This window comes from Dreissena polymorpha, chromosome 3 (genome assembly GCF_020536995.1).
Source record: "Dreissena polymorpha isolate Duluth1 chromosome 3, UMN_Dpol_1.0, whole genome shotgun sequence".
In the NCBI taxonomy this organism is placed as follows: Eukaryota; Metazoa; Mollusca; class Bivalvia; order Myida; family Dreissenidae; genus Dreissena; species Dreissena polymorpha.
The window spans coordinates 95,608,881-95,634,543 of record NC_068357.1 but is presented as its reverse complement, the minus strand read 5'-3'; the positions used below and the strand labels follow the sequence as shown (position 1 = coordinate 95,634,543).

The 25,663-nt window shown below is 34.9% G+C and overlaps 1 protein-coding gene across 1 annotated transcript; it reads left to right on the top strand.

Moving 5' to 3' along the window:
- The first annotated feature begins 914 nt into the window (after window positions 1-914).
- LOC127873832 (Na(+)/H(+) exchange regulatory cofactor NHE-RF1-like) lies at window positions 915-25,663 on the top strand. The gene is made up of 7 exons (XM_052417838.1): window positions 915-963; window positions 2,670-2,735; window positions 2,998-3,087; window positions 6,825-7,199; window positions 17,019-17,072; window positions 19,727-20,101; window positions 25,348-25,663. Exons 1-7 carry the CDS (start codon window positions 936-938, stop codon window positions 25,515-25,517), a joined length of 1,158 nt encoding a protein of 385 aa, XP_052273798.1. The 5' UTR covers window positions 915-935; the 3' UTR covers window positions 25,518-25,663.

The window sequence follows — 25,663 nt, the reverse complement described above, 5'->3', positions numbered from 1 at the left end:
TTTTTCCTTATATGGCTATAGTAAAAACTTGTTCCAATCTTCATGAAACTTGGTCAGAACATTAAATCTAATGATATCTTGAACTACTTTGTAAAAAATGGTTCCAGTTGCTTGAAAAACATGGCCGCAATGGGGCAAGGACTTTTTCCTTATACGGCTATATATTGCTCAGTAAAACCTTCTTAACACTCTGATCTGATCTTCATGAAACTTGGCCAGGAGAAACTTCGTCCCAATGATATCTTAAAAGAGTTTGAAAATGGTTTGGTTGGTTAAAAAACGTGGCTGCCATTTTTCCTCATATGGCTACAGTAACAATAATGTCATTTTCTATTGTCCATGGTGCAGCGTAGTTGTGACAACAGTATTTACTTCAGCAAGGTTTAATTGTAAACGAAAGACAATTAGTACCTACTTGGACTTTTTTACTTTGCTGAATTAATGTATTCTCTTCGGACAAGAAGATCATAAATCTTTTGCAAGTCGAAATTGAAAACATGATTCCGTTTGATGTCTCGACAAGTTGTACAATCACATTTTCTTATATAATTCAATAAACAATATTGTTGTTAATGAATGCTATTAATAGTTTTTGAAGTTTTCTATATTTATTGAACATGTATGAATTTTAGCTTCATACCATAATTTAAATCTTTTTAAAAAGTCTGCTGGAACAATTTGTGTTCATTGGTTTAGAAACAGATTTTGGCTAGGAAGCAGACAAAGTATGATAAAACATAAATATTTCAACCTACTGATAAGAAATTAAGAAAACAGATGTTGGTTATTTATCATAAAATTTGTTTTCTCAACTTTAGATCAGCAATATACCATGGTTCACCACTTGTTCATGAAATCTAATATGTTCACTGAATGTTTCATGTTTACACCATTTTGCCATGTTTTCAGCAGTGACACCACAAACTGTTGTGAGCATGGACCAGCCACCTCCTCTCTTACCAGGTAACTCAACTTGGGGAATCAGCGACGCATTAATTACTTGCTTGTCTTTGGCATGTTTTTAATTGCAGAATAACAGGACTATAAATAGGAAAATTAAGCCTTTCAGTACTGGAACTGAGGCCTTTTAGAAGCATAATTGAAATTGTATTACAGGTGCTTGAATTCAGACCTTTAACTTGAAGAATTTGTGTCTTTCCCTATCAGAATCTAGGTCTTTCACTAGCAAAATTCTGACCTTACAGTACAAGAATATAGGCCTTTTAATAGCAGTATTCATGCATTTGAAAAGCTGGTTGAGCAGTTTAGAATTCAGTCTTTTCGAAGTGAAATTTAGACCTTGCATTAGCAGAATATATTCCTTTATGGAGAAGAATGCATGTTTTTAGTAACAGAATTTAGGCTTTTCAAAAGCAAAATTTAGGCTTTACAATAGCAGAATTCAGATAGTTTACTAACATAAATCAGACCTTTTTATGCCACCGGATCGAATGATCGGGAGTAATTGTTTTTGGTCTGTCTTTAATTGTATGTTTGTGTCTGTCATTGTATGTGGGTTGTGTCTGTCCCAAAACTGTAACCTTGGTCATAACTTTTGCAATATTGAAGATAGCAACTTGATATTTGGCATGCATGTGTATCTCGTGGAGCTGCATATGTTGAATGGTGAAAGGTCATGGTAATCTTTTATGGTCAAAGGTCTTTTTTTCTAAAATAGCTGCCGTGCGGTAGGGGGCATTGTGTGTCACAAACACAGCTCTTGTTAGTAGTGAAAATAAGGTCTTTGAATAGCAAATTCAGGCCCATTAAACAAAATTCTATCAAATCCGCTTCCTAGAAAATTGTTCATTGCTACATGTATAGTGTTGTCATTATACTGGAAAACATATTCGTCTACAATAAATGCATATTAATGTTCTGAGCATGATTGTGGACAGGGCATCAAGCCATGACCTCTATGCCTCCTCCAACCATGATGCATCACCCCCACCACTGCAATCAACATACTCCTACATCACACAATTTATCATCTCCCAGATTGTATTTTGAATCTTTGGAACCATTTATTCGTGTTTTAAATAAAATGTAGTTAATGTAAATAATATGATAGCGGCACTAGAAGAGATAAGTTAAGACACATGCAGTTTGAGGTTTGTCTGTAATAGATGTTTGTAACCCAAATACATTCAATGAATTTTTAACAGTTTGGTCATTTTAGTTATACTGTTAGATGGTATGAACACTAATAATTGAAGTTTCAGTCTAGTTGATGCAGTTCTATCACACATTACTAGTTATACTGTTAAATGTAATTAAAATTATTATTCAATGCTCCACTGTTGTTGAGACAGTACTATTTCATATGCTTAAAAAACAAATCTGCTCAGCATCATTGTTTTATGGAGTTAGTTGTAGAAGCATTCCTCTGGAAAACTTGGCTTCATGCATGTTTGTAAAGTGTCATCCCAGAGTAGTCTGTTCAGTCTGCAGACGCTAATCGGGGACAATACTTTCCACTTCTATTGAATTTCTGTTTAAAGTCAATTTCTTCTTAACAAAAAATTCAGTCTAAAGTCAAAAGTGTTTTCCCTCATTAGCCTGTATGGACTGTGTGTGCAAATCTGGGTCAAGCGTGTAATCAAGTTTACTTTTCACAGAATGCAGCTCCCTCTGTTGCCTGTGTATGAAATCTGTCTGTCTGTCTGCAGGGCCTGGAGTGAGTCTACCAGCACCTGGTGAAGTGATCCCACAGCTAGCTACTAGTCCATCCCCTGGTATGTACACACTGCGAGAATTGTGCTGAAACTTATCAGCATTTATATGGAACATATACAAACGGTTTCCATTTTTGAATGTAGGTCATAATATGAATATTGGCTGTCATTTCAATTCGGAATAAATACAAATATTGTATCTTTCAACTTGTAACAAATTGCCAAATTGGTTCAGAATTTGAGATACCTCTGTGTGTATACATGACAATTATATATGCTAACGTTAGTCCTCCACTGTCTGTAAGATTATTTCCACTTGCAGGTCATATGATGCAGCCGCCCATTCAAACATGTGAGCCTCCCTCCAGTCAGCCCCTACAGCTTGTCCATTTCTCTGACCAGCAGGCCATGGGTAAGGCAGCGTTGTTCTTGTAATATTGGATGCTTTGTTATACTTCCTCATTCTCCAACACAGTAAATAGGGGTATTCAGGAATCACCATGGAAGTCTGTCTGTATGTAGTCGTGTGTTGCCGTCTTGAACGACACTTTACGCAGATGCATTAAACCTTGTTTTTCTTAGAGCCAGGCTTATTATCCCCCGCCATAGGCGGAGGGATATTGTTTTAGCGTTGTCCGTCCGGCCGGCACTTTTGTGTCCGGAGTCGTATCTTGAAAGTGCTTTGGCGGATTTCATTGAAACTTGGTATGAGTATATTTATGGATTAGAGGATGATACGGATGTACGCCATCTGTTAATAAAAAATACGACCGCCAGGGGTCGGGGAATTTTTCTAATATGGCTATAGTAAAACCTTAATGTTAGCACTCTAAAAGTGACATTTATAGTTCACTCTACATAAAACTTGGTCAGAACATTTGTTCTAATGATATCTTTGGGCTTCACTGAGCAGGCCAATTCCTTTGTGTGTCTAAGTTGAGCGTTTTGGGGCCTTTCGTGCTCTCTTGTTTCTAAAACGAGGCTAAATTACAGCATAGAAAAACGTATTTGTTTTGGATTTAATTTCTGACCTTTTATCATGATTTATTTTAACATGAAAATTAGACAGAAAGTTGTTATTTCAACAAATAAAGAACTTGTTTGGAAGGAGGATTTAGTGCTCTGCAAGTTAAGTGCTATTATGATATTGTCATATATATTGCAACCGGATGAAACTGTCAATAATGTTGTGGAAGTATAATGACCCACGTGCAAAATGTTTTAGTTATGTAAATATAAAGCTTATGAAGACATATACAGTTAATCTTGAAATGTATGTGTTTACTTGTAAAAGTACAAGTAGAGTTAAAGACATGAATGTATACAGGATAATAACAATAATTTAATAAACTGTTTTACATTGATGTCATTGTCTGTATATCAGACCCTTTTAATAAAGTCAATCAGACATATAAAATAAATTGTCACGAAAGAGTGGTGGCAACTTGGATTCATTGTTTCTTTCAACAGACAATCTCTGTATGTTAGGGATTCCTTCTGCAGACCATATGTTTTTAGCTCACCTGACCACAATATGCTAATGGTGAGCTTTTGTGATTGCCTTTTGTCCCAATGATATCTTGAACTAGTTCAAAAATAGTTATGGTTTGTTGAAAAGCATGGCAACGGGATTGGGGCATTTTTCCTTATATGACTGTAGTAAAATGCTTGTTAACACTCTAAAAGTCACATTTATTGTACAATTTTGATAAAACTTTGTCAGAATTTTTAATCTATTGATATCTTGAACGATTTAAAAAATGGATCATGTTGCTAGAAAAACATGGCCACTAAGGGGAAATTTATTCTCTTTATGAAACTTGTTCAGAACTTTTGTTCGAATGAAATCTTTGTCTGCGCAGAACAGGTCAGTGTCTTTGTATCTCATGTGAGCAATTTTGGGCCTTTCATGCCCTCATGTTTCATAGCTTTATATTTCTCAATTGTGGTTATAAGAATGTATTGATTAAAAAAAATCATTCAAAACAATCTATTCGGTAATTATGGACCAGATCAACAAAGTTGCATTCACACATGTTAGTCCATTTTGTCGTAACACCGCAGTCTACATAAAAGGTCAGTAGACGTACTAAGCCTGTTTTCATAACGCCCAACACTAAATCCAGTTTCATCGAAATGTTCTCTTTTATCAGTTTACAGTACAATAAATGTTTCAATAATGAACCAACTGAAAGACCGTTATGATAAAGATACGGCGTGTTTAATTTTTAATTAATTTAGAAGAAATGTCAATTGCAAATTGTTGGCAATATAATTGTGTTAAAAAAACATTTAATCGAAATCAACATAACTCAATGTTATCTGCGCTGCAAAGTTTGTATCCAAAAATCAATACACAAGCTTTCCATGCGTATAGTATGACGTTGTTCATGACCGCATAATTTTCGCGGATTACATCCCTTAGCTACTATCACTCTCTTAAGTAACCGTGTTTATTAAGGAGAAGTACACTGTAGGGGCCAATTAGTGTGGTAGGTATAACAAAGCCATAACACTGCAATAAACCACTAATATTATCGATTGATAGTGACACGGGGTTATTCACGCATCTGATTTACAACTGTTTCCATCTAGGGGTACCTTGGGGCCATAAAACACGCATTGTGTAAACAATTACCGTTATTTTGATGTGTTTAATAGTGATGCGAGATTTTATAAAAATGGTTTGACCGAAGTTTGGCTACAAAGTTAAATCTGTCTTCCTCAACTGATTGATTTCCGTGTAAAATACACTTGTTGAATGAAAATAGCAATCAAATCATAGGTAATGATGAAATCTCACACATTTTTGCAATTCTGAATTAATTTTTTGTATGCCCCCGAAGGAGGGCATATAGTAATCTGTCTGTCGGTCTTTCCGTCACACTTTGCGTTTAGGTGTCGCAAAATGCTCATAACTTCTATGTCGCGTCACATGTAACTTTAATATTTGGTATGCGTGTGTATATGGACAAGGCCTTTCCATACGCACACAAATGTTTACCCCTTTGATATTGACCTTGAAGTTAGGGTCCGCGTTTAGGTTTCGAAATATGCATTAAGTTTCGAAAAATGCTCATAACTTCTATGTCGCTTCAGATGTATTAACCTTCATATTTGGTATGCATGTGTATATTGACAAGGCCTATCTATACGCACAAAAAATTGACCCCCTTGGAATTGACCTTGACTTTAGGGTCCGCGTTTAGGTTTCGAAATCTGCGTTTAGGTTTTGAAAAATGCCCATAACTTCAATGTCGCTTCAGATGCAACCTTCATATTTGGTATGCATGTGTATTTGGACAAGGCCTTTACATACGCACACAAATTTTGACCCCTTGACCTTGAAGTTAGGGTCCGCGTTTAGGTTTTGAAATCTGATTTTAGGTTTCGAAAAATGCTCATAACTTCTATGTCGCTTCAGATGTAACCTTGATATTTGGTATGCATGTGCATACGGAAAAGGCCTTTCCATATGCACACACAGTTTGACCCGTTTGACCTTGCCCTTGAACTTAGGGTCCGCGTTAAGGTTTCGAAAAATACTCATAACTTCTATGTCGCTTAAGATGTTTACCCCTTTCACCTTCACCTTAAACTAAGGGTCCGCGTTTAGGTTTCGAAATCTGCGTTTAGGTTTCAGAAAATGCTCATAACTTCTATCAAAGCGTTTTTCGGGGGCATATGTCATCCTATGTAGACAGCTCATGTGTTTGGTATATTTCCCAAGCTGTGAACTGGTCCTTTAACACTGAAGATCCACCAGGCTACTAGTCGTATTGTCAACAATAAAATAATATAGCATGGTTACTATTTGTCATTTGTAAACACTTCCCACAAATAATGTATGGCGGATTTAAATTACATTTCAGGTGTGTTTACATGTGTCAGTTATAAATGTTTTTTTGAAAAATATTGTTTCAGAATTGTTCAACATATTTATAACATATATGATCTTAATTTTCTGAGTTTTTTTTTCAAACATTACAATTGTGAAATGAAAATAAAGTTTCTTTGTCATGATTACTTTTTTTCTGAAGAGTTCATCTCATGTTGTTTTACTTTAAAGTTCTTTAGCGAACAGTTCTCTATGATAACGCAATAGAAGAACTTCTTACTAGAGATTTATATACAAGTTTGTATCTTCAGAAGGTGAGACGTCTGCTGATGAGGATGACAAGTCAGATGATCGACCACCCAGACCACGCTACAATGATGTCCAGCATGACCAGGAAGAGGTGCCATCTAGCCCTGAACCTGAGCCCGAGCCAGTCGTTACCAAGGCCTCTGTGAAGCTTGACTTGCCCGCAGATGACGCAGGCCTCAGGAAGGTAGACCAGATCATTGAGGTGAACAACATAGAGGATGTCACCCACCAGCAGAAGATCAAGACAGGTGGCGAGGAGACCAACAAGCTCGTGGTGGACCCGGACGCAAACGACTTCCACAAGAACAATGGCATCACCATCACCGTGAACCTTCCGGAGGTCATCAATGGGGAGACCAACCCAAAAACTGCTTCAGGTAACTTACAACATTTTAGAATTGAAAATAATGTCATGTAAATTGATTTTGCCAATTAACATTAAGGGCTCATAGGCCTCTGTTTATATCGCTTATAATTAATTACAGTAGATTTTTTAATAATGATAATACATGTAGTTTCAAGCAATAATAATTCCGATTTATGTATACATACTAAAATATAGTTGAAGCTACCTTAATGTTCTCATAATTATGGCATATATATTGCAAAACATAAGCATTAATTAATGGTTGTGTGCTGTCAATTGTTTTTCTCCTATGCATTCTCATAAACATAATAGGAGAGCATAGTTGATCAGTAGGCCTGATAATAGGCCGATAATAAGTATCATCCCAGTGAGTTTGAATGAGACATCTATTGTTTTTTTCCCTTTTTATTATTGCCAATGGTCAATAATTGCAATAAACAGAATATAAACATTATAAAACATTGATCTGCGTGGTTTATTTTGCATGTTGATCCAAACATTTCCCCTTACATTCATTACTTTTGTGTCTTGTTTCATATAAATTCGGACATGTATAAATGACATTTAGATATATTTATAGATATTAAATAGATATATTTTACCATACCCAACATCAAAACAACTGTGACAGACATGCCTTTAAATACGTGGGGAATGCTTGCAAAAAAATAATAATGTTATTATTTAATAAACATTTTGGGAAGTAATTTTAGTATAGTTCTTTACATCAACAGAAAAAGAACAAATTTGACAAGGGTTGTCATTATAGGATACATTGTTTGGCAGACCACTTGGGAAACACTTTTAAAATTATTGTAATTCATACAAGATATTTACAAGACCAGGCAAAATAACCAGCAGGATATCCAAATCTTAATACATATTATTGACTAAATTGTTATTTATATATTACCAATTCGGATGCACATTAAGTGTTAATACTCATGGAAAAACCTAACACTGGTGTAAGCTGTTAAATTCAATGTTAACCAAATATACATTTATATTGTTTTTATCTTATAACACCGACTGTTTAAATAACAAACTCTTATAAATTTCTTAAAATGTTGCCGATTAGATCACATTGGGTCAAAACATAATTCATTTGGCCAAAAAAAGTTTTTTTACACCTTTTAAGAAATGTATTTTGCATAATCATGTTCAGCTTTTACTTTTAAATTAAATAATGTTGATATGTATAATGAAATGCATGTGAAATACAAGAAAATAAACTTTTGAAATAATTGCTATTTAAGAACATCAAGAACATTTTTAGCTCACCTGAGCTGTGCTTATTGTGGGCTTTTGTGATCGCCTTTTGTCCGTCGTGTGTCGTGCGTCGTGCGCCGTCAGCATTTGCCTTGTGAACACTCCAGAGGCCACATTTATTGTCCGATCTTCATGAAACTTGGTCAGAACATTTTTTTTATTGATACCTCGAATGAGTTTTAAACTGGATCATGCTGGGTCAAAAACTAGGTCACTAGGTCAAAAAAAAGAAAAACCTTGTGAACAATGTAGAAGTCACATTTGATGCCCAATCTTCATGTAACTTTGTCAAAATTTTTGTCTAAATGATATGTTAGTTGAGTTCAAAAATGGTTCCGGTCCGTTGAAAAGCATCGCCGCCAGGGGGCGGGACAGTATTTCTAATATGGCTTTAGAGAAACCTTGTGAACACTCTAGAAGTCACAATTTTTTTCCAATCATCATGAAACTTGGTCAAAACATTGGTTTCATTGATATTTCGGACGATTTCGAAAATGGTCCAGATCGGTGGAAAAACATGGATGCATGGGGGCGGGGCAGTTTTCCAAATATGGCTTTAGAAAAACCTTGTTAATACTCTAGAGGCCACATTTATTGTTCAGTCTCCGTGAAATTTGGTCAGAAGATTGGTCTGTATGATATCTTGGATGGGTTTGAAAATGGTTACGTTTGCTTGAAAAACATGGCTGCCAAGGGGCGGGGCATTTTTCGTTATATGGCTAAATATATGGCTATAGTAAAACCTTGTGAACACTCTAGAGGCTACATTTATTGTCCAATCTTCATGAAATTTGGTCAGAAGATTGGTCTTAATGATATCTTGGATGAGTTTGAAAATGGTTACGTTTGCTTGAAAAACATGGCTGCCAGGGGGCGGGGCATTTTTCCTTATATGGCTATATATGGCTATAGTAAAATCTTGTTAACACTCTAGAGGCCACATTTATTGTCTGATCTTCATGAAACTTGGTCGGAAGATTCATCCCAATAACATCTTGGATAATTTAACAAATGATACCGGTTGGTTGAAAAACATTGCCGCCAGTGGGCGGGGCATTTTTCCTAAAATGGCTATAGTATAACCTTGTTAACACTCTAGAGGCCACATTTATTTTCCGATTGTCATGAAACTTGGTCAGAAGATTTGTCCTAATGTTATCTTGGATCTTAAAATGGTTTCGGTTGCTTAAAAAACATGGCAACCAGGGGGCGGGGCATTTTTCTTAATATGGCTATATATCATTCTTTTGTAAAACCTTGTTAGCACTCTAGAGGCCACATTTATTGTCCGATCATCATGAAACTTGGTCAGATGATTTGTCCCGATGATATCTTGGATGAGTTCGAAAATTGTTCCGGTTGGTGGAAAAACATGGCCGCCAAGGGGGCGTGGCATTTTTCCTTATATGGCTATAGTTAAACCTTGTTAACACTCTAGAAGCCGTATTTATTGTACGATCATCATGAAACTTTGTCAGAAGATTTGTCCCAATGATATTTTGAACATGTTCGAAAATGATTCCAGTTGCTTGAAAAGCATGGCCACCAGTGGGCCGGGCATTTTTCCTTATATGGACTTATGAATCTTCATGAAACTTTGTCAGTATATTTGTTTAAATGATATCTTGGATGAGTATGAAAATGGTTCTGGTCTGTTGAAAAACGTGGCTGCCAGGTTGTTCACTAGTCATGAAAGTTGGTAAGAATATTTTGTTCTAATGACATCTTGGGCTGCACAGAACAGGTCAGTTCCTTTGAATCTCATGTGAGCGACGTTGGGCCTTTCAGGCCCTCTGGTTTTCAATAACATTACACTAGTTCTTTTTTTGTTCATAGTACACTTTATTGGTACCACTGGCGGCATTATTGTCACCTGCAGTGCTTGATTTTGATGATAGGGTCAGTATAAAGGTTGCCTTGGATATCAATTTTGAATTTGCTGATAAGCAATGCAGATGGTAGGCACAACTAAAGGCTTAATAGAGTGACTTATTGACATATTGGTTTGATACTTCACATGTCCATTGGCCTTGGACAGTAGATGACCCCTATTGGAATTGGGGTCACTAGGTCAATGTCAGTATCACACTATGGTTTTATGTAGTGACAAAGGTGGAGTTTGGGGCATCCGTGTCGTGTGGACACATTTCTTGTTTAAATTATTTTTTGTGTGTCCATAAAAAAGGATGATTCGGTAAATAAGATGCAGGTAACTAATGTCTGTTAAAACGTCGGTCTTATACCTAAAAATACGGAAATAAGAATCAATATTATGTCAAAGGGGTTGCAAATAGCCATTTTTTGCCGCCATAGAATCACTACCAAAATAAGTTCATCAACTTTATATTGATTTTATATATTTTAATAATTCGTTATCAATTTTGCCTTCCAGTGACAGATGATTTTCTATTAAAAGGCGTGTTTTAAAGTTATCTTCTTTGTTAGGATTGGAATTTTTTCTCAAACACGTTAAATGTATATGTCTGGAATAAATTAGATTCGGCTACAACAAGGCTAACGTAGCCCTTGGTTGGTCTACTTGGTTAAATAAACCATAACTAGTCATAAGCTGAGGTGTAAGTACAAAGGATGGTCTGTTGTTTGCTATGTTTTTACATATCATGATGATCTCAAGTGAGTGCATTATATTCACTCACATTTTCATTGTATAATAAAACTCAGCTACTTGTTTAAAAAGTAAATAAAAAGTGTGATCAAATTCATTAAACAAAACCAACATCAGTGGCAGCCATCCAACCATTACTTTCTATCAATATAAAGAAGTGAAACTCCAGCTGCTGGAGCAGTATTGAATTTTCATTATAAACAATTAGTTGGTCCTTTATTTAAGGCAAGTGACCGATTGCCCAAACAGTACAAAACAGCACAATACAACACAATACAAACCAACATAAACACAAAATATGAATAAAGCTGGGGTCACCGCATTGGAACGGTCAATGCAAAGCATTGGGGGTTTAAACCTGGTTATAGAGCGCTCAACCTCACACTTGGCCCAGCAATATTCATAATACATTCAAGTGTAAATAAAATTTAACGTCATAGCATTGTAACTCAAATTAAACAATAATAAAAGGGAATTAAAACGCATTCAATTTAATTACTATTTAATTACTCAATTGCATTGAAGATACAAGAGTAACAGAATTACAAATTTTTGACGAACGATCAAATAAAACTATTAACAATTGTCAACTACATTCCTTCTTTATAGAAAAGATTTGAGAATGTAGAATCATAGATTTAATATCTCAGATAATCATCGCGCAAATACAGGAAGAAGCAGCAATAATGGGTGTAAAAATTCCATATTACATAGCTTGGTTGTTTATGTGACTGCTAAACAAATTAAAAATAATTAAATCAAACAAGAAACGCCTATCAGAGAAAAAATATAAATAAAATGGAACGTTATAAACCCAATGACCTATGAATGAAAATTTCAACTGGGAAAGTCGGTCGTATGACGTCACAAAAATCCATAATGACATAATGACGTGAACAAATTCCAAGGGCAGTACTAAATAAAAATATTAATCGGGCTGTGCTACTAATAAAACAAGTTTACGTGATTTAATATTAAGAAGCAAATGAATACAAATGGTAATTCCATTAAAGCGACATTATTGGAATCAAACAGTATATAGGTGTTTTGACAACTGAAGACAGAAATGATTTGATGTACGATTTGAGTCCAAATGTAGTTTACATGCAGATTTGTTCATACGACACAATGACCCAATTTTATTCAACAGTGAAAAATGCCTATAATGTAGTATTCATGCAGATTTGTTCATACGACACAATGACACAATTTTATTCAACAGTGAAAAATGCCTATAATATCACTAATGATTCCAAATTTTAAGGGAAGAAAGATATAGTGAATCGAAAACCACCAAACACGTGTTTTTAAGTACATAAGCATCGTATCCTTTTCATAAAAACAAGTTAATTAAATTGAAAAGTTTAATATGAACATTTGGTTTAACATATTTTAATTTGCGGACACGCTTCAAAACATCTCCGTAAAATGATGGATGGGAGATTCCATTATTTAAATGCCATTTTAAAGAAACATTATATTTTGAAATTAAATCCCTATACTTAGAGTAAAATCTAGCAAATTTATTTCTTAGGTTATGATACAAAAAGCCTTGTTTTAGCAATTTTTTAGTTAATATTAGATTACGATTATTAAAATCTTTAATACACGAACATGCTCTGGCATAACGTACCAACTGCGAAATGTAAATACCATAGGAAGGTCCTTTAGGGATGTTGCCATCTAGAAACGGAAAATTCACAATTTCAAAGTTAAAATCGTCCCGTTTTTCGTATAAACTAGTTTTGATCAAATTATTATTAATAGTTAAATGTAAGTCTAAATACGCAGCGTCTGTATTGGATATACACGATCTATTTAAGACTAATTCTTTTGGGTAGATTTTGTGAATATATTGTTCAAATAATGGATTATCTAAATTAAGTATGTCATCAATGTACCTACTAGTAAGGTTAAAACAATTAATCAAATCTACTTGCTTAGTTTAAGATAATTCTAACATAAATTCGCTTTCATAACAATATAAAAAAAGGTCAGCTATAAGTGGCGCACAATTAGTACCCATAGGAACGCCAATAATTTGTTTAAATATTTTACCATTAAATTCAACAAACAAGTTATCCAAAAGAAAAGTAAGTGCTGCACAAAAGTCAAGACCAGTCCAAATTATGTAATTATCTAATATCTGATTAGTAAAAAAAGCTGTTTTAGTGTTTAAAGCTAGATACAAACATTTCTCTCTAGCAAAAGTTTTTTCAATCAAAGAAACAAGTTTGGATTTTATTAAAGCGTGAGGAAGCGTTGTATATAGTGTCGAAAAATCATAAGTACTTACCTGCGACACCTTATATTTTTTATTTTCAATTTTATCAATAACTTCTAAGGTGTTTTTTATTGACCAAAATAGGTTAATATTACTATTTTCATAAACTTTATTACAAAATTTAGCTATGTGATATCTAATAGCACTCAATGCAGATGTAAGATACACTGATAATTGTTTGGTGGTACAAGACACTGAATTAGCGATAAAACGACTTTTATATGGCGTCTTATGTAAGTTAGATATACAGTAAAGTGATGGCAATTTCTTGTCAGTAATATTGACTATTACATTTAACTTTATGCATTGGGCAATATGGTCGGTAATAATTTCATTAGGTAGCTTATTGTACTCACAATATGATGTAGTTTGTGAAAGTTCTTGTGAAATAGTTTGAACATAAAACACTCGTCATATTATGATAACATTATTAGCAGCCTTATCAGCAGGAACTAAGACGAATTTAGATTTTAAGTCTTCAATATAAAGAAGTGAAACTCCAGCTGCTGGAGCAGTATTGAATTTTCATTAAAAACAATTAGTTGGTCCTTTATTTAAGGCAAGTGACCGATTGCCCAAACAGTACAAAACAGCACAATACAGCACAATACAAACCAACATAAACACAAAATATGAATAAAGCTGGGGTCACCGCCTTGGAACGGTCAATGCAAAGCAATTTACAGGGATTTTGTTTATTAAATTTAGGTGAATGTGGAAGGGCCAAAGGATGTGTATCATAAAAACATATTTTATTCATGGCCATACTAAATATTTTTGTTTTCCAATCATTGAGTGCAGTAATTTCAGCATTTTCCTTCCTGCACCATTTAGTGCAATAATCATGTAAGGAAGTTACGATATTCTTAATGCAGTCATCAAAATCAACAGGAATAGGCAGTCTGTACTTAGGGCCTCTGCGTAGCAAATTTCTAAGGTTTTTATTTTGAATGAAATTAAGGTCCCCAGTAATAACATGTCCAACTGGACCATATATATATTTAGAACTAGAACAGTCACATAATGTAGGACAATTTCTTATTACATTTATATCTGTGGAAATAGAATTATAACTAAAAACGATACTTCTTACAGGTTTACTATATTTGTAGCAAATAAGTGGTGATTCAGTATTGCGGAAATAAGGGGGAATCAACCGACGTACATTTTTATCATTGAATATTTTAGGAAGGTCAATTAAATCAAGACCTTTGTTACATAACTCAATTTTGATACGATTTCTAGTTTTGTTAAGTACATTTTCAATAAAAGGTTTAAGATAGTAGTCAGTGAAAGATTCAATAATACAAGCACATTCATATAGAGGGTCAGATTGAAGTAAAATAAGTTTACATTCCTTATCAATATGCGCCAACGAAGAAACAGAAAGAGAGCAAAGTGCACTTAGTAATTTATGTTTACCCCCATTTTGTAATACTGTGTAGCAATCATTTAAAGAAAGCAGACGTCTAAATTTACGCCTTAAGTTACCATTTTTCCTAATGCCATGTGAACGTTTATTTCTTAGACGTTTACTAAACAGAGAAAATGAATTAATCGATTTATTTTTAGAAATTGTTCCAACATTTAGAATATTATCATTAAATCCAAGTGGGTAAGCTGATTGCAAACGTTTAATCCATTCAAATTCTGACATGCACCTTGCTTTTAATTGGCACTGACTTGAAGTACTATTATTAAAAATAAGTTGCTCCACAGGTTGAATTGAAATATTAGTTACGCTATGACCTGTTTTATTAAAGTGCTGGTAAATGAAGTTTTAAAATTTATTGTTATTTTTAATTTTAAAAAAATGTTCCCTAAAACGTGTTTTAAGTGATCTACCCGTCTGCCCAACGTATTGCGCACCACAACAGGGTACATTTCAAGTAATAACATAAACCACATGCATAGAATTTCATGAGACATCGGATTTAATATTAATTGAAAATTTGCGGTTATTAACCGATGAAAGAATAAAAGAGGACATATTTAAAAACTTGCAACATAAACACTTCCTTGAGTTGCACTTATTTATTGTAGGATACCGATTACACGGAGCTAAATTACGCTGCGAACTAGAACACAGCCGCAGTGTACCTCCAATGAAAGATGTTCGAAGTAAACTTAATTTGACTGTAGGTTTAGAAAAAAGTAATTGTCTATTATTTAACGGCAAATGAATACTACGTGTAATCGGAATTCTCAATGGTGAGAGAACAACTTTCGGGTTTTTTGTAATCAATCTGTCCATAGGTTATTTATTTGGCGAAACCACCAATCTTATAATCACATTAATACACATTGCCAAGTCAACATACATAAAAGAGTAAGAGGCAGCTTGTCAGATAATGGTCTGTAAAAATTCAGTATAACCTGCATAACTCTCAATTGATGAACATACACGTTTACTTTATAAGTACAGAGAATGTATAAGAATCTAAGTATAAGAAAGGTCTTAAACAAGGTTTCTTAAAAAATAAAAAATAAACACAATACCGCTACCAGCCTCTGAAGGCTGAAAATATAACAACATCGAAGATATGTACGGGGATACACGCTACTGCATCCACGCAGCACACATCAAACTGTTGTGCAATGCAATATAAAGAAGTGAAACATATTTGCACAGTCATCACAATTCAAAATTACAGCCTTGTGTTCTGGCGAATCAAATCAATTCCCATTATTTTGGTAGATGGCCACAAAATGAACATTCACACCATGTTTTTAGCTCACCTGGGTACAATATGCTGAGCTTTTGGGATTGCCATGTGTTCGTCGTCCTTCGTCGACATTCGCTTTGTTTACGCTATAGAAGCCATATTTATTATCCCATCTTCATGAAACTTGGCCAGAACATATTTTGTTCTAATGATAGGTCGTCTGAGTTCTAAAATGGTTACGTTTCGTAGAAAACATGTATGCCAGGGGGCTGGCAGTTGTCCTTATAGTAAAACCTTGTTAACAAGTTTTGTCCAAATCTGGGCCGAGTTTGAAACTGGGTCATGTGAGGTTAAAACTAGGTCAAAATGTCAAATTCATGAAAAAGCACTCTTGAAGCCAAATTTTTAGTCCAATCTTAATGGAAAACATTTTGTCTCAATAATATCTCAGAGTTCGAAAATGATGCGGGGCAGTTAACCCTCTTTTGATTTGTTAAAACATTGTTAATACTCTACAAGTCACATTTATATTCCTATCTTCATGAGACTTAGTTAGAACATTTGTTCGTATGATAGCTTTTTAGAGTTCAAATATGGTTGTGGTCTGTTGTAAAACATGGCAGCCAGGGGTGGGGCAGTTTTACTGATATGGCTTTCGTAAACTCTTGTTAACACTCTAGAAGTAACATTTATTGTCCAAATTTTAGTTTTACACCATGATTTAAATCTTTTTAAAAGGTCTGCTGGAACAATTTGTGTTCATTGGTTTAGAAACAGATTTTGGCTAGGAAGCAGACAAAGTATGATTAAAACATACATATTTCAACCAACTGATAAGAAATTAAGAAAACAGATGTTGGTTATTTATCATAAAAATTTTTTCTCCACTTTAGATCAGCAATACACCATGGTTCACCACTTGTTCATGAAATCTAATATGTTCACTGAATGTTTCATGTTTACACCATGTTGCAATGTTTTCAGCAGTGACACCACAAACTGTTGTGAGCATGGCCCAGCCATCTCCTCTCTTACCAGGTAACTCAACTTGGGGAATCAGCGACAAATCAAATAATTACTTTCTTGTCTTTGGCATGTTTTTAATTGCAGAATAACAGGATTATACATAGGAAAATCAAGCCTTTCAGTACTGGAACTGATGCCTTTTATAAGCCTTATTAAAATTGTATTACAGGTGCTGGAATTCAGACCTTTAACTTGAAGAATTTGTGTCTTTCCCTATCAGAATCTAGGTCTTTCACTAGCAAAATGCTGACCTTACAGTACAAGAATATAGGCCTTTTAATAGCAGTATTTATGCATTTAAAAAGCTGGTTGAGCAGTTTAGAATTCAGTCTTTTCGAAGTAAAATTTAGACCTTGCAATAGCAGATATATGCCTTTATGGAGAAGAATGCATGATTTTAGTAGCAGAATTTAGGATTTTCAAAAGGAAAATTTAGGCTTTTCAAAAGCAGAAATCAGATAGTTTACTAGCATAAATCAGACCTTTTTATTCCACCGGATCGAATGATCGGGAGTATATTGTTTTTGACCTGTCTTTCATTGTATGTTTGTGTCTGTCATTGTATGTGGGTTGTTTGTCTGTCCCAAAACTGTAACCTTGGTCATAACTTTTGCAATATTGAAGATAGCAACTTGATATTTGGCATGCATGTGTATCTCATGGAGCTGCATATGTTGAGTGGCGATTCATTGCTTTATATGTCTTAATTGTGGTTATAAGAATGTATTGATTAAACAAAATGTCATTCAAAACAATCTATTACCGGTAATTATGGACCAAATCAACAGAGTTGCATTCACACATGTTAATCCATTTTGTCGCAACACCGCAGTCTACATAATAGGTCAGTAGACGTGCTAAGCCTGTCTTCATAACGCCCAACACTAAATCCAGTTTCATCCAAATGTGTTCTTTTATCAGTTTACAGAACAATAAATGTTTCAATAATGACTCAACTGAAAGACCGTAATGATAAAGATACGGCGTGTTTAATTTTAAATTAATTTAGAAGAAATGTCAATTGCAAATTGTTGGCAATATAATTGTGTTAAAAAAACATTTAACCGAAATCAACATAACTCAAGGTTATCTGCGCTGCAAAGTTTGTATCCATAAATCAATACACATGCTTTCCATGCGTATAGTATGACGTTGTACATGACCGCATAATTTTCGCGGATTACACCCCTTAGCTACTATCACTCTCTTAAGTAACCATGGTTTTATTAAGGAGAAGTACACTGTAGGGACCAATTAGTGTGGTAGGTATAATAAAGCCATAAAACTGCAATAAACCACTAATATTATCGATTGATAGTGACACGGTGTTATTCACGCATCTGATTTACAACTGTTTCCATCTAGGGGTACCTTGGGGCCATAAAACACGCATTGTGTAAACAATTACCGTTATTTTGATGAGTTTAATAGTGATGCGAGATTTTATAAAAATGGTTTGACCGAAAGCTACAAAGTTAAATCGGTCTTCCTCAACTGATTGATTTCCGTGTAAAATACACTTGTTGAATGAAAATAGCAATCAAATCATAGGTAATGATGAAATCTCACACATTTTTGCAATTCTGAATTAATTTTTTGTATGCCCCCGAAGGAGGGCATATAGTGATCTGTCTGTCGGTCTTTCCGTCACACTTTGCGTTTAGGTGTCGCAAAATGCTCATAACTTCTATATCGCTTCACATGTAACCTTAATATTTGGTATGCGTGTGTATATGGACAAGGCCTTTCCATACGCACACAAATGTTTACCCTTTTGATATTGACCTTGAAGTTAGGGTCCGCGTTTAGGTTTCGAAATATGCATTAAGTTTCGAAAAATGCTCATAACTTCTATGTCGCTTCAGATGTATTAACCTTCATATTTGGTATGCATGTGCATATTGACAAGGCCTATCTATACGCACAAAAAATTGACCCCCTTGGAATTGACCTTGACTTTAGGGTCCGCGTTGGAAAAGGCCTTTCCATATGCACACACAGTTTGACCCGTTTGACCTTGCCCTTGAACTTAAGTTCCGCGTTTAGGTTTCGAAAAATGCTCATAACTTCTATGTCGCTTCAGATGTTTACCCCTTTTACATTCACCTTCAACTAAGGGTCCGCGTTTAGGTTTCGAAATCTGCGTTTAGGTTTCAGAAAATGCTCATAACTTCTATCAAAGCGTTTTTCGGGGGCATATGTCATCCTATGGAGACAGCTCATGTGTTTGGTATATTTCCCAAGCTGTGAACTGGTCCTTTAACACTGAAGATCCACCAGGCTACTAGTCGTATTGCAACAATAAAATAATATAGCATGGTTAATATTTGTCATTTGTAAACACTTCCCACAAATAATGTATGGCGGATTTAAATTACATTTCAGGTGTGTTTACATGTGACAGTTATAGATTTTTTTTGAAAAATATTGTTTCAGAATTGTTTAACATATTTATAACATATTTGATCTTAATTTTCTGAGTTGTTTTTTTTTTCAAACATTACAATTGTGAAATGAAAATAAAGTTTCTTTGTCATGATTACTTTTTTTTCTGAAGAGTTCATCTCATGTTGTTTTACTTTAAAGTTCTTTAGCGAACAGTTCTCTATGATAACACAATAGAAGAACTTCATACTAGAGATTTATATACAAGTTTGTATCTTCAGAAGGTGAGACGTCTGCTGATGAGGATAACAAGTCAGATGATCGACCACCCAGACCACGCTACAATGATGTCCAGCATGACCAGGAAGAGGTGCCATCTAGCCCTGAACCTGAGCCCGAGCCAGTCGTTACCAAGGCCCCTGTGAAGCTTGACTTGCCCGCAGATGACGCAGGCCTCAGGAAGAGAGACCAGATCATTGAGGTGAACAACATAGAGGATATCTCCCACCAGCAGAAGATCAAGACAGGTGGCGAGGAGACCAACAAGCTCGTGGTGGACCCGGACGCAAACGACTTCCACAAGAACAATGGCATCACCATCACCGTGAACCTTCCGGAGGTCATCAATGGGGAGACCAACCCAAAAACTGCTTCAGGTAACTTACAACATTTTAGAATTGAAAATAATGTCATGTAAATTGATTTTGCCAATTAACATAAAGAGATCATAGGCCTCTGTTTATATCGCTTATAATTAATTACAGTAGATTTTTTAATAATGATAATACATGTAGTTTCAAGCAATAATAATTCCGATTTATGTATACATACTAAAATATAGTTGAAGCTACCTTAATGTTCTCATAATTATGGCATATTTATTGCAAAACATAAGCATTAATTAATGGTTGTGTGCTGTCAATTGTTTTTCTCCTATGCATTCTCATAAACATAATAGGAGAGCATAGTTGATCAGTAGGCCTGATAGTAGGCCGATAATAAGTATCATCCCAGTGAGTTTTAATGAGACATCTATTGTTTTTTCCCTTTTTATTATTGCCAATGGTCAATAACTGCAATAAACAGCATATAAACATTATAAAACATTGATCTGCGTGGTTTATTTTGCATGTTGATCCAAACATTTCCCCTTACATTCATTACTTTTGTGTCTTGTTTCATATAAATTCGGACATGTTTAAATGACATTTAGATATATTTATAGATATTAAATAGATATATTTTGCCATACCCAACATCTAAACAACTGTGACAGACATGCCTTTAAATACGTGGGAAATGCTTGCAAAAAATAATAATGTTATTATTTAATAAACATTTTGGAAAGTAATTTTAGTATAGTTCTTTACATCAACAGAAAAAGAACAAATTTGACAAGGGTTGTCATTATAGGATACATTGTTTGGCAGACCACTTGGGAAACACTTTTGTATTGTAATTCATACAAGATATATACAAGACCAGGAAAAATAACCAGCAGGATATCCAAATCGTAATACATATTATTGACTAAATTGTTATTTATCTATTACCAATTCGGATGCACATTAAGTGTTAATACTCATGGAAAAACCTTACACTGGTGTAAGCTGTAAAATTCAATGTTAACCAAATATACATTTATATTGTTTTTATCTTAAAACACCGACTGTTTAAATAACAAACTCTTATAATTTTCTTAAAATGTTGCCGATAAGATCACATTGGGTCAAACATAATTTATTTGGCCAAAAAAAGTTTTTTTACACCTTTAAAGAAATGTATTTTGCATAATCATGTTCAGCTTTTAATTTTAAATTAAATAATGTTGATATGTATAATGAAATGCATGTGACATACAAGAAAATAAACTTTTAAAATAATTGCTACGTAAGAACATTGTATTTTTTTTAGATCACCTGAGCTGTGCTTATTGTGGGCTTTTGTGATCGCCTTTTTTCCGTCGTGTGTCGTGCGTCGTGCGCCGTCAACATTTGCCTTGTGAACACTCCAGAGGCCACATTTATTGTCCGATCTTCATGAAACTTGGTCAGAACATTTTTTCTATTGATACCTCGACTGAGTTCGAAACTGGGTCATGCTGGGTAAAAAACTAGGTCACTAGGTCAAAAAAAGAAAAACCTTGTGAACAATGTAGAAGTCACATTTGATGCCCAATCTTCATGTAACTTTGTCAAAGTGTTTGTCTAAATGATATGTTAGTTGAGTTAAAAAATGGTTCCGGTCCGTTGAAAAGCATCGCCGCCAGGGGGCGGGGCAGTATTCCTAATATGGCTATAGAGAAACCTTGTGAACACTCTAGAAGTTACATTTTTTGTCCAATCATCATGAACCTTGGTCAAAACATTGGTTTCATTGATATCTCGGACGATTTCGAAAATGGTCCAGATCGGTGGAAAAACATGGATGCATGGGGGCGGGGCAGTTTTCCTAATATGGCTTTAGAAAAACCTTGTTAACAATCTAGAGGCCACATTTATTGTCCAGTCTTCGTGAAATTTGGTTGGAAGATTGGTCTGTATGATATCTTGGATGGGTTTGAAAATGGTTACGTTTGCTTGAAAAACATGGCTGCCAAGGGGCGGGGCATTTTTCCTTATATGGCTAAATATATGGCTATAGTAAAACCTTGTGAACACTCTAGAGGCAAAATTTATTGTACAATCTTCATGAAATTTGGTCAGAAGATTGGTCTCAATGATATCTTGGATGAGTTTGAAAATGGTCACGTTTGCTTGAAAAACATGGCTGCTAGGTTGCGGGGCATTTTTTCTCATATGGCTATATATGGCTATAGTCAAATCTTGTTGACACTCTAGAGGCCACATTTATTGTCTGATCTTCATGAAACTCGGTCAGAAGATTCATCCCAATAACATCTTGAACAATTTAACAAATGATACCGGTTGGTTGAAAAACATTGCCGCCAGGGGGCGGGGCTTTTTTCCTAAAATGGCTATAGTAAAACCTTGTTAACACTCTAGAGGCCACATTTATTTTCCGATTGTCATGAAACTTGGTCAGAAGATTTGTCCTAATGTTATCTTGGATCTTAAAATGGTTTCGGTTGCTTAAAAACATGGCCACCAGGGGGCGGGGCATTTTTCTTAATATGGCTATATATCATGATTTTGTAAAACCTTGTTAACACTCTAGAGGCCACATTTATTGTCCGATCATCATGAAACTTGGTCAGATGATTTGTCCGGATGATATCTTGGATGAGTTCGAAAATGGTTCCGGTTGGTGGAAAAACATGGCCGCCAAGGGGGCGTGGCATTTTTCCTTATATGGTTATAGTAAAACCTTGTTAACACTCTAGAAGCCGTATTTATTGTACGATCATCTTGAAACTTTGTCAGAAGATTTGTCCCAATGATATTTTGAACATGTTTGAAAATGATACCAGTTGCTTAAAAAGCATGGCCACCAGTGGGCCGGGCATTTTTCCTTATATGGACTTATGAATCTTCATGAAACTTTGACAGTATATTTGTTTAAATGATATCTTGGATGAGTATGAAAATGGTTCTGGTCTGTTGAAAAACGTGGCTGCCAGGGTGTTCATTAGTCATGAAAGTTGGTAAGAATATTTTGTTCTAATGACATCTTGGGCTGCACAGAACAGGTCAGTTCCTTTGAATCTCATGTGAGCGACTTTGCGCCTTTCAGGCCCTCTTGTTTTCAATAACATTACACTAGTTCTTTTTTTGTTCATAGTACACTTTATTGGTACCACTGGCGGCATTATTGCCACCTGCAGTGCTTGATTTTGATGATAGGGTCAGTATAAAGGTTGCCTTGGATATCAATTTTGAATTTGCTAATAAGCAATGCAGATGGTAGGCACAACTTTAAGGCTTAATAGAGTGACTTATTGACATATTGGTTTGATACTTCACATGTCCATTGGCCTTGGACAGTAGATGACCCCTATTGGAATTGGGGTCACTAGGTCAATGTCATTATCACACTATGGTTTTATGTAGTGAAAAAGGTGGAGTTTGGGGCATCCGTGTCGTGTGGACACATTTCTTGTTTAAATTATTTTGTGTATGTCCATTAAAAAGGATGATTCGGTAAATAAGATGCAGGTAACTAATGTCTGTTAAAACGTCGGTCTTATACCTAAAAATACGGAAATAAGAATCAATATTATGTCAAAGGGGTTGCAAATAGCCATCAACTTTATATTGATTTTATATTTTTTATTAATTCGTTATCAATTTTGCCTTCCAGTGACAGATGATTTTCTTTTAAAAGGCGTGTTTTAAAGTTATCTTCTTTGTTAGGATTGGAATTTTTTCTCAAACACGGTAAATGTATATGTCTGGAATAAATTAGATTCGGCTACAACAATGCTAACGTAGCCCTTGGTTGGTCTACTTGGTTAAATAAACCATAACTAGTCATTAGCTGAGGTGTAGATACAAAGGATGGTCTGTTGTTTGCTATGTTTTTACATATCATGATGATCTCAAGTGAGTGCATTATATTCACTCGCATTTTCATTGTATAATAAAACTCAGCTACTTGTTTAAAAAGTAAATAAAAAGTGTGATCAAATTCATTAAACAAAACCAACTTCAGAGGCAGCCATCCAACCATTACTTTCTAACAAGAATATTTGCACAGTCATCACAATTCAAAATTACAGCCTTGTGTTTCTGACGAATCAAATCAATTCCCATTATTTTGGTAGATGGCCACAAAAGATTATTCACACCATGTTTTTAGCTCACCTGGGCACAATATGCTGAGCTTTTGGGATTGCCATTTGTTCGTCGTCCTTCGTCGACATTCGCTTTGTTAACGCTATAGAATCCATATTTATTATCCAATCTTCATGAAACTTGGCCAGAACATATTTTGTTCTAATGATAGGTCGTCTGAGTTCTAAAATGGTTACGTTTTGTAGAAAACATGTATGCCAGGGGGCTGGCAGTTGTCCTTATATGGCTTTAGTAAAACCTTGTTAACAAGTTTTGTCCAAATCTTGGCCGAGTTTGAAACTGGGTCATGTGAGGTCAAAACTAGGTCACAATGTCAAATTCATGAAAAAGCTTGTAAGCACTCTTGATGTCAAATTTTTAGTCCAATCTAAATGGAAAACATTTTGTCTCAATAATATCTCAGAGTTCGAAAATGGTGCGGGGCAGTTAACCCTCTTTTGATTTATTAAAACATTGTTAATACTCTACAAGTCACATTTATAATCCTATCTTCATGAGACTTAGTTAGAACATTTGTTCTTATGATAGCTTTTTAGAGTTCGAAAATGGTTGTGGTCTGTTGTAAAACATGGCAGCCAGGGGTGGGGCAGTTTTCCTGATATGGCTTTCGTAAACTCTTGTTAACACTCTAGAAGTAACATTTATTGTCCAATCATAATGAAACTTGGTCGGAACATTTTTTCTCATCATATCTCACCCGAGTTTTAAAATGGTTACGGTTAGTAGAAAAAACATGTCTGACAGGGGGCGGGGTGGTTTTCCTTATATGGCTATAGTAAAACCTTGTTAACACTCTAGAAGTCACATTTTGTGTCCATGTTAAGCTCACTTGAGCAAAACGTGCTCATCATGTTGAGCTTTTGTGACGACTCACAAACTCACATTTTTTCTGAATGTGTAGGTTTACCATACTTTTATGCTAGTTAATGATAACTGCTCTATTTAAATCTGAGGAAGGGCAAGGAGGGCCTTAGAAACAATTTTAGTTTACTTTTTTTGGGGGGGGGCCGGGAATTGAACCTGCTATCTTCTAATTTATTGTCCATATGTCTATCAACTGAGCTGGCCTGTTTGACTATGTAAAATGCCATTTTTGCAAACTTTTTAACTCTTTAATGTAATTATTATGCACCGTGTTATGCTTTCAGATAAGTTACCAAAGGATGTTCAACAGTTGGATGATAAAGCAATAACACTCTTTTATAAAGCTCTTGAACATGGTAAAGAAAAAGTCAATAATATTCGCCTGTTGGTTGTAGGAATGTTTGGTGTGGGAAAAACGTCTTTGGTGAACAATTTGATTTGGGACTATCGATAAAAAAACAAAAATAAAACACTCAGCACAGAAGGTATCGCTATACATAGGTGTAAGTTGATGACAGATGGTGATTGGTGCTTAGATACAGAATTAAAAGGGGTCAAGTTTGGAGGTCGCATTCAAAAAGTCGTTTGTAAGACACGCTT

What these genes read in the sequence shown, in the direction of transcription:
- LOC127873832 (XM_052417838.1), top strand. Translation starts at nt 936, where the DNA reads ATGGACCAGCCACCTCCTCTCTTACCAG. An exon ending in CAACCCAAAAACTGCTTCAG is followed by an intron (nt 7,200 to 17,018) that starts GTAACTTACAAC and finishes CAATGTTTTCAG; the next exon opens with CAGTGACACCACAAACTGTT. An exon ending in CAACCCAAAAACTGCTTCAG is followed by an intron (nt 20,102 to 25,347) that starts GTAACTTACAAC and finishes TTATGCTTTCAG; the next exon opens with ATAAGTTACCAAAGGATGTT.